At 48.3% G+C, this 9,391-nt stretch overlaps 1 protein-coding gene across 1 annotated transcript in view; it reads right to left on the bottom strand.

Annotated features, from left to right (window-relative positions):
* Positions 1–3,149: 3,149 nt before the first annotated feature.
* The window catches only part of LOC104472180 (protein Shroom1-like), a 10,162-nt gene continuing 3,920 nt past the window's right edge, over positions 3,150–9,391 (bottom strand). Inside the window, exons 3-6 of the mRNA XM_010087753.1 lie at positions 7,165–7,746; positions 6,637–6,781; positions 5,169–5,441; positions 3,150–3,404 (exon numbers count right to left, since the gene is read on the bottom strand). Coding sequence (XP_010086055.1) covers positions 3,150–3,404; positions 5,169–5,441; positions 6,637–6,781; positions 7,165–7,746 — 1,255 coding nt within the window. The remainder of the gene's footprint in view (positions 3,405–5,168; positions 5,442–6,636; positions 6,782–7,164; positions 7,747–9,391) is intronic.

The raw sequence follows: 9,391 nt of genomic DNA, 5'->3' as shown, positions 1-9,391 counted from the left end.
CCGACGCTGCACAGCCCGCTCCCAGAACCCCAGCAGCCTCCCCATAGGGAGGTCCAGGCTCTCGCATTTTGCTATTTCACTTTCTACCTTCTCCTCAGCACTATCCCTCTGCATCCTCCTGGATGCAGCTGTAGTTAATCCACCCAGACAGCTCCCCGCAGGTCTCCGGCAGCAGCCCTCCCGTGGCGGGGGCTCTGGTTACCTCCTGCCTGGGGTGTTCGGGCAGCGTCACCCTTGCAGGCTGCCCCAGGGGACTCCCAGCGTTCCTGGTCCCGCTGCCTGCGGCCGGGCAGCACCGGGGATTTCCTGCTCTGCCCAGAGGCTCAGGCAGCAGGGAGCTCCTTCATTCCTGACCCTCCCCCCACGCAGGCACCTGACTTTCTGTTTGCTCAGAAGCGGCTCAGCAGGTTCCAGCGCTGGTGAACTGCCAATGCCTCGAAGCCACTGGAAGCCAACAGCTCTTGAGGCAGCTGAGGCTAGAACATGAAGTCTTCTCATAGGATCACAGACTGGTTTGGGTTGGAAGGACCTTAAAGCCCATCCAGTGCCACCCCCTGCCAGGGGCAGGGACACCTCCCACCAGCCCAGGATGCTCAAAGCCTCATCCAATATGTAGGAAGAGCTGATAAGGGCAATTCTTTAACTCTTAAAGCTGGGAGTACATCCTTTTCATTATAATGAAGGCTTTAGGACAAAGAAAATATGTTTCACTTCAGTCTTGATGAAAACAGATCCATCTACAGCTCACCAAAATTCTCATGGGATACCTCAACATGTTCTTCTCTAGAATAAAGTCAGTGGAACATCAGCTAAACTGCATGACGTGAAGGTGGGAAAAACCTGCCACACAAGCAGTGGTCAGTGGCATGGGGGTGTACTTACTGCTCAAAACACTAAACCTTCAGGAAAAGGCAGCCCCTCTTTTTTCCCCAAATAGGATTCACAAGCAGGGACTTAAACCATGTCCTGAGTCCGTACTTCTGAAGCCTGCAGCTGACCGGAGCGGAGAGGGACGCTTACCGCTGTAAACCTGGCTGAGCTGCAGCGTGATCCAAGGGCTCGCTCATGGGGACAGTGTCCTGCAAGCCCCACAAACAAGCTCGATTTACAAACTCTACTTGGTAGAAAGAATTTTAAGTGAATAATGTAAATGGATGTGAAGACACAAAGAACCCCTGGCAGATGCACGTGCCTCCTCTCTCCAGCAGCTCAGAAGTGAAGAGCACTGGCCTCTCCAGGGGGAGTTCTGGGCCAGCCCACCCCACCCCAGTGCCACTCAACGCTGCCGAAAAGAGACACAAGCCTGTCCCTAAGAGCAGAGAGCATCCCTTTCTCCTGCAGGCTGCGATTCTGAGCAACCAAAGAGACTTCCAGGAGTCCCAGAGGTGCACAGGGCTGCTCCTGGCTATCGAAAAGGACCCTGGGATGCTCTTAAGATGGGATGAGATTAAATCATTCGTTGCATTTGCACATCAGACTGCTCTTCTGAGAGCCCACATCTTAGTCTGTGGGTGTGCCAGGAGTGCTGCATGTGACTTACATCCAGTGTAACTGCCACCATCGACCTTAGGCTTGGCCCCGGTAATAAATCGATAACAAATGATCGGTATCAAAATCAAGACCCACCTGACAATCCAGACCCGCAGGTGCTTTGGAAAGGGGGTTCCATGTCATCGCTGTGTCCGTGCTTCACTTTGCCTGAAATTCACAGTTCTGACAAAGGAACGCGGAACACAGACGTGTGACCTCTTGGAAAACAGAGTAAATTTATTGTTGCTCTTTGAAGCATACCTGTGGGTGCCAGGGCAGCAATCATCCTGCCCATGGCACAAAGACCAAAAAGATCAGAGAAACTAAGCAGGGCAGACCCGTTCTTTCCCTTAAGGCAAGAGTTAGTTTCCATTAGAAAACAGTTATTTCCAACCAGGTGGATTGATACAGAACAGGACAGCTTTGCTCAGTGGTGGTGATACTTACTGCAGGCAGGACACGCACCACGACTGAAATATTTCCACGTACAGCCTACCGTCATGGAACAAGGAACAGCTGTTTTGCCTGGGGAAGAAGCCGGATTCGGATTAGCAGCCACCTTATCCATGTCTAGGTATGGAGCTCGGATGGAATATTCCTCTCACGGAACACTTAAAAACAAACAAGCAAAGAAAACAAAACGCACTCACATTTTAAATACAGCATCATCACTGGTTTGACTCAACACACAACATCAGTTCAAACGATTTCTGCCGAGGGATTTCTCTCAAGCCTCACTGGAAGGGAATAACCTCCTCCACGCGTCCCACCCGCCTCACTCTGCAGCAGAGCTTTCCCCCCACGCTCTGCACTTCTTGTGCACGCTGACAACGGAAAACTGCCTAAAAACAAACCCCTGGAGGTGCTGCTTGAAACATAAACACTTTGAAAGCATAGTGAGGACTTTGCAGGAATGAACTCAGAGTTTATCATTCCCAGAAGTGTTCATCTGCGCTGCCTCCACCCCTGAGCAGGTCTTTTTGATGCCCACGAGGATCACTCTTTTTTCTGCCCTCCTAAGACCCACTGCTGAGCAGCCTGAGGGGATTGTGCAGAGCCAGGAAAGACCCACGGATGGCAACTGCCAAGAAAGGAAATAATAATGCTTTTCTTCCATGACAGTATATTTTTACTGTGTCACACACATAACCAGCAGAAACCAGAGCAGGAGTTTGACTGAAAGGGTCCCTAGCACCTCCTATGGCTTTGTGCAATCCCCAATTCAAATCTGAACACCCACATCATTTTTCATTTCAAACACTCAGCCCACCCACAAGAGGAAAATATTTGTATCGTTCTTTTATTGAGATTATGTCAATCTGGAAACAGATGGACAGACAACAGGAAGGGGAAATACATGCCAAGTTAATAGGAGCAACACATCCTATCAGTCGTTTCCAGAATGCCGTCTGCTGCGTGCTGTAGGATGCTGCCCGTTGGCCTGGCCAAAGGGGAAGGCACATCCAGCGTGTGCCCAGAGCATCCCCAGAGCATCCCAGCACTTGTCAGTTCTGTGGCACTAACAGGATTGCAGGGATTCACCAAACCGAGCGCGTGGGGATTTCCAGGGGAACGTCACCAATGTCGATGTGTGACAACGGCCGGTCTGTTGGCGGGTGTTACAGGGGGAGGCTTTTCTCAAGATTTTCTAATTGTTCTTCAAAAAATCTAATCTGCTCCTCCAGGTCCTTCTGTTCAATCAGCAAGGAGGTCTTGACTTGCACAAAGCGTCGGTACTCCTGGAGCTGCTGGTCCGTCAGGTATTTGGCGAGGATGCCCGAGACCACTCTCTCCCTACGATCTAGATTCTCTTTCAGGTCTTTCGCATCTTCCCGCTGTCTGGACAAGAGCTTGTGCCGTTCGTTCAGCGATTGCTAATAGGACAGAAAAACAAAGCAGCACACTATGAAAACTCATCATTCCTGGCAGGCTCTAGATCTTCATTTGGAAGCCACAGCCGATTTAGTTTAATTACTTCCTCTTGTGGGCTTTGTGTTCCACACGAGTTTTTTCTCGATTCAATTACTCATTCTTGTGGCTTGTAAGGTAAATACACCCAGAAAAACCCATCAAAGCTCACTTCTTCCATGTTGCCCTCAGGTTAAAACAAAAAAAAATCAATATACTTAACATTCTGGTAATTTTAGAGTATCCTGGATCTGTCTTCATTCAATTAGACACTCTTCAGGGCACACAGCTCTGTATTTTACGAGTTGCGCGTGGCCAGAGTGCCAAGGGCACATTAAGAAGAGAGTGTGACTTCTACTAAGGCACATGCGACAAGGAGCTGTTCATCAAAGGCTTCTTTTGAACAAACCCACGAGAAGCAAGCCTTGCCTGTTCTACAGGATTTTAACACCTTTCCCATTTTAGCTGATCCTCTTTCAGCTGCAGTGATTTGCACAGGGGTGGCACTGCTGGAAGACATCCAGTTTCAGGACCGTGTCCATAAACGTAGCACAGAGCAACGGCCACCATCAGCATCAGCACCCTGAAAACGGAGTCAGAGATCGAGGCTGCTGGCTTTGCTGACATCGGGGCGACTGCAGCAACTGGGAGATGGTTGTAAAAATGTTGTCGAGTCACCAAGTCTTTATTGAACATGTTATTCAAATTATTGAATAAATTATTTTAATTTATTCACTATGAAAAGCGTAAACATGACACAAAAGAAACAGCAGCCCCCCCGCCAGCCACAAAGCCAAAGTCAGCGTGAAATCTGCTCAGAATGATTAATGTTAACAGGACTGACATTTTGGAACGGGTAGATCCTGACTCTCCATATCACACTGCATGGCAGGACTCTTTCAGTGCCCTTCTGTATGTAAAGCTACGATAAACCTCTGTGGGTCGGCAGCAGCACAGCTCCAGGGAATCCCAGCTTTCCTAACTCTGCGCTTTTCTAATTTCCAAAGAAGAGATACCAGCAGGTACTGTATTGCTAAAAACACATCTAAAAGCAACAAGGACAGCAGGAAAGCAGCATTCCTGGGATAAATCTGGCTTGTCTTCTCTAGAAGAAAAAATGGTATTTCAGACTTGAAAAGATTTCCTGGTGACACGAGTCAATTCCTAGTTTTCCAGGAAAACTGGCTGTTGAGTTAACCTACGGGGAGCTTGATCTCAAGTTACCCCCCACATCTTCTCCCTGTAGTCAGGACAAGCCCATCAAGTGAAATATGGTTTCAAAGTAAGTAATTACCGCACTGAAATTACCAGTGGGGAAAAACAAACAAACCAACAAAAAAACCCCACCCACAAATGAAAAACAAAACACCAACAGAAGTTTCTGAAGGAGAAACCTGGCGCTACTCCAGCGGGAGCAGCCCGAGGGCTCGGAGGCCACCGCTGTGGCTCGGACCTTCCCCAGGCTTTGCTGCTGCCACCACCTCCGCACCCCGCTGCAGAGCTCACGCTGCACGTTCCTCCTCCAGCACTGACCCTGGGGTCCACACCAGACCCCCGCTCTGCTTCGGCCGTGGGGACCCAGCCCGTGGCGTGGCACCATCTGCCTGGGCAGCGGCGGGCTGGGTGCATGGATAATTCAAAACCTGCCGTCAGCCAGATGAAATGAGCACAGCCGCACCTGGAAAGAAGCGAGCAAAGCAAATGAGATCCCCTGCTCGCTGCTCACTCACCTTCTCCTCAGCATCCGTGTTGCCATCGACCCTCCTCATGGCGTTCTGGACTCGAGCGAGGCGGCTGGACAGGCAGAGCAGGAGGCTCACCACCTTCTCCAGGTCTCCGATGAACATCATGTAGCGCTCAAACTCGTTGGGCTTGCAGACGTCCCGCACCGTTGCCTCCAGCTCCTCGCCTCGCTCGGCGCACTCCCTGGCTTCGGAGAGGACGAGCTCCCTTTCCTCCCACAGGCTCTGCAGCTTGGACTGGAGGCTGGAGATGAGTTCCAGCTGTAAAGGGAAAAAAAGGAAAAAAAAAAAATCCCAGAAAGCTGTTATTGCCAAAGAGAATCCGTCTCATTTCTAGAGAATGGCTTTTCCTCACATCATCTTCGCCAAATTTTGGACTTTTAAAATAATTTTAAGCTCTGGGAAAGAAAAAAAAAAGAGAAAGATTTTCTAAGCTTAATTCTCAAACTCTGAAAAGCAAATTACTGGTAATCGCCTTAACTGGTGATATAATCCCCAGCTCAGAGAGCTGCCGATCAGCCAGAAGTGAACGGCAATAAAGATTACAACGTGATTACGCACGGTTATGCTCTAAGACATGAGCATCAAGTTACAGCTCTATTACCAAGCTTCAGCAGAACCGCCTGGAATTTCATTTATAATACACACAGAAAAAGTCAGTTCCACGGGTGGTTCCGGCGAGCCCTGGGTAGCGAGGGAAGCGGAGGCGGCTGGTTGATAGAGAAACGTTGGTGTGGGAAAGGGCCCCGAGCCCGGAGCAGAAGAACCCTAACAGTTTTTTTTTTTTTGGAAATCAGCCAGTGGGTAAGGACAGATATCACCATGCGCACAGCAGGAGTTGTTTCAGGAAGGCAGATGGTCATTACCTGAGATGGAGCATGGCCAGGTTGCTACAGGGAAAAACCATCTAATTCTACATACTGCCCTTCCAAGCTGCCGGTTTCTGTCGCAGTCCAGCCGCGTCCAAGCCACCTCTATTCCCTGCACGTACGGCAATTAACAGGGCACTGCAGGGTACAGGAACTGCTGCCTGTTCTCTCTGAGTAAAAAATATTTCTTATTTAGGCTGCCAGTTGTAACACATTTTATAGACTCTGAGAGCAGATTTGAGTGTTGAATTGTGAGTCAGTTGCTGCACGGGAGCTGGCCTTGCAAGGAAACGTGTACCCAACCCTGCGTGGTTATCCCAGGCACGACCCACCCCAGTGACCTGCTGAAGGTGGGAGGAGAGACCAGAATCAATCCAGGCAGGGTTGAAATGCCACCACTTATGACCAATACACCAGTTTGCCAGGACTTCCCCTACTGGCAAAAACAGATTCAAAGTTATCTATGAAACATTATTATTGGGATAAAAGTAATTAATGAAAATATCCACAGTAACATACGTGACATTAATCATAATTTCTTTGTTGTGATGAAGAAACAGCGGTTCCTCTGATGCTCATCTACGTACTTTCTTAGCCGTGATGTCATCTAGGGCACTTGCGCGGTCCCTGCTCCTGGTCAGGACTTGGTTTCCCTTAGAGGTAGGACCTCCGCTCCTTTGCTTGGCGTCGTGTTCAGGACGTTCTTCTGCTGCAGCTTTGCTACTTTTCCTGCTATTGGAACAGAAGATAAATACCTGTGGCAAACACTTCAGAGTTTTGCTCACAAACATTGTGTTTGTGTTTTTATACATCTTCATTTCAGAAGCACTCTCCTCTCTTCTCACAGCAGCAATTCTTTTCTAATTTTTTAAAAGATATAGAGCAAAAGGTTTGCAGCCCAAGTCTGCCACAATCCCTTTTAATAAGCTACCACTGAACCACATTTCTTCCTTTGTACACCCCTAGCCTCAGATATTCCTTGACATGTAAACCAGAAAGCGACAATATTTTGCTGATTAAAAAAAAATGCTCGAGTCATCTTACTGCTAGTACATACATGATATTCATACCCTAAAACAGCTTAAAATACTAAATAATTGGGTTTGTCTGCTTACTCATTCTCCTGCACGTGTGGCATGTCTCCCTTTTTCCTCGGGGATTTACCCAGCACGGAAATGTTAACAGGAAACAGACCCTCCATCAGGTCTAGAGCAGTTTTTCTAACAGGATGAGGCATGAGAATGTCAACCAGAGAACTGTCTTTGGCAACGATCTCCATAGCAAGCTCTTGGTATCGCTGGTCTTCAGGAGACTGCAGTCTCCTTTTGGCCACATCCGTCTCTCTCTGGGGGAGAGCATCGTCTTGGCCATTGTGCACGGATGTGACCTCTGCAGCCAAACCTCTGGCTGTATTTTTGTCTCCTTGGTGAGGCTGAGCAGATGCTCTACGGCAGTCCGATACGTGCTCCTGAGGAGGGGCAGCCTGCTGCTGCGGACACGTCATTAAAGCATCGCCATTCAGAGGTGTAGTTCTGTGCTCCTCCTCCACCCGAGCATCTTCCTTGCTTCCACTTCTTGGGATAGGAATAGCGGTTTGAGGAGTCAGCTCCTCAGTATCCTGACAACATGCCCGTCCTATCACGTCATTGCCTTTATATTCATGACTCTTGCATCCATCTTTCTCAGGACCATGGAAACTGTAAGAAAGAAAACAGTTCCTTTATTTCAGACACTTCCTCTGCAATAGGTATTTTGCAGACTGTTTAAGCAGGTAATTGTCATTATCTTTCCAGTTTCCTCTTTTTATTTAAGTTTTAAAACTCAGACTCTTAGGAAAACAGGGAGTACGTAACGTGCGTAGCTGCACCACTCCACGTTATTTGCGTCTCCATTCAGTTTCTCATTTTCTGCCGACACTCTACGTGTCAGCTCTAACACAGCCTTTCCAGCTTTCCAGCAAAAATGTGAAGTCAGCTTGGCAAAGGGAAAATGAATCATAGTTCGTACTAGCTGGTGACTAACAGTGTCACTCAGAGATCTCTTATCTATCGTGCACCTTTTCACTGTAATTAAAAATAAAAACCTCGTTTGACCTTGACTTGAACTACCTGCTGCTGGGGATTCAGCGGTGCCCTTACGCTGGAACAGCCTCTCCACTGAGAAGGTGCTAAAAGCACCCCCTGCCAAACCCCAGCGAGATGCTGTCCTGTGGTACCTCAATGGATGCGACGATGATGCAATAGTGTGACCATGGACTGACAAATGCGTATGGATGAAAGGCAGAGACACGGAGACACCTGAGAAAACCCCTGCAAACAGTGGGGGGGCTATTCGTGCTCGTTCTCGGACCTTGTTGCAGTGGCAGAGGTGAGGAGCAGCTTGCAGGCTCAACAAACCACCTGCAGCGGTTAGCAGGGAGAACGGATAATACCGGTGAAAGCTGCCTCCAAATTATATTGTGCAACCGAATGGATGCAAAATATGCACAACAATGTCCTCCAGCTTCATTTCCCTGACCCATGGACACTATCGGTGCGGGTGATGATCATGGCTGTTCCTCCTGCTGGTCCCAGCTGGAGCTTTATCTGAGTAATTAATGCTGCAGCCGTGGCCAGCCTAGCCCGGGTTTTCTACCCCAGCACAGCAGCACTTTCTTGGGGAGGAAAATAAAGAGAAAAAATGAGATACAGCGGGAACAGAATGAAACCTGTACTTACAGCTATTTCCCAAAGATGATCATCTAAATTAATTACTAATGAAATCAATTCTGGGTTCCTCATCTTTTCGTTACTTGGTACGTATCACAGAGCTGTGACCAAATACGTTTCTGAAGTTACTGTTCTGCCCAGAGCTTCCAGTGACATTCACGCTGACCTGCTAAGCCTCTTAGCTAAACGAGGAAATTTAAGAAAAACTTCAAAATCTTACTAATAAATTGAAAATTTTTTTTCCTGAGATAACCAAGCTTCCAGAAACCCTCTGGATCTTTTTGAATGACTGAAACGATGGAAATGCTATTATTCCACAAGTGTCAGCATCAGTGCCTTGCTGACATAAAGTTCAGATCTTCTTCTCCCCGATGCTCCTCAAACAAGCAAAACAAGCACCTAGAGTTAACATACAAACCTTCTAGTTAGCTATGTGTAAACAGCACAATATATTTTTTTTCCCTTTAAAACAAACCACGGCGAAAGCCCCCGTTACCCCACTCTGTGAGCACACACGGCTTTCAGGTGCCGTGCTGGACGGAGCTCAGAGGAGGGAGCTCTGATCTCGGGTATCTGAAGAGCAGCTGCGGCAGGGAGGGCAGGTCAGCCCCACTTAACCTCTTTCACTTTTTCT

The sequence above is a fragment of the Pterocles gutturalis genome, unplaced genomic scaffold, assembly GCF_000699245.1.
Source record: "Pterocles gutturalis isolate BGI_N339 unplaced genomic scaffold, ASM69924v1 scaffold27866, whole genome shotgun sequence".
In the NCBI taxonomy this organism is placed as follows: Eukaryota; Metazoa; Chordata; class Aves; order Pterocliformes; family Pteroclidae; genus Pterocles; species Pterocles gutturalis.
This window is presented reverse-complemented; position numbering and strand designations above follow the sequence as displayed.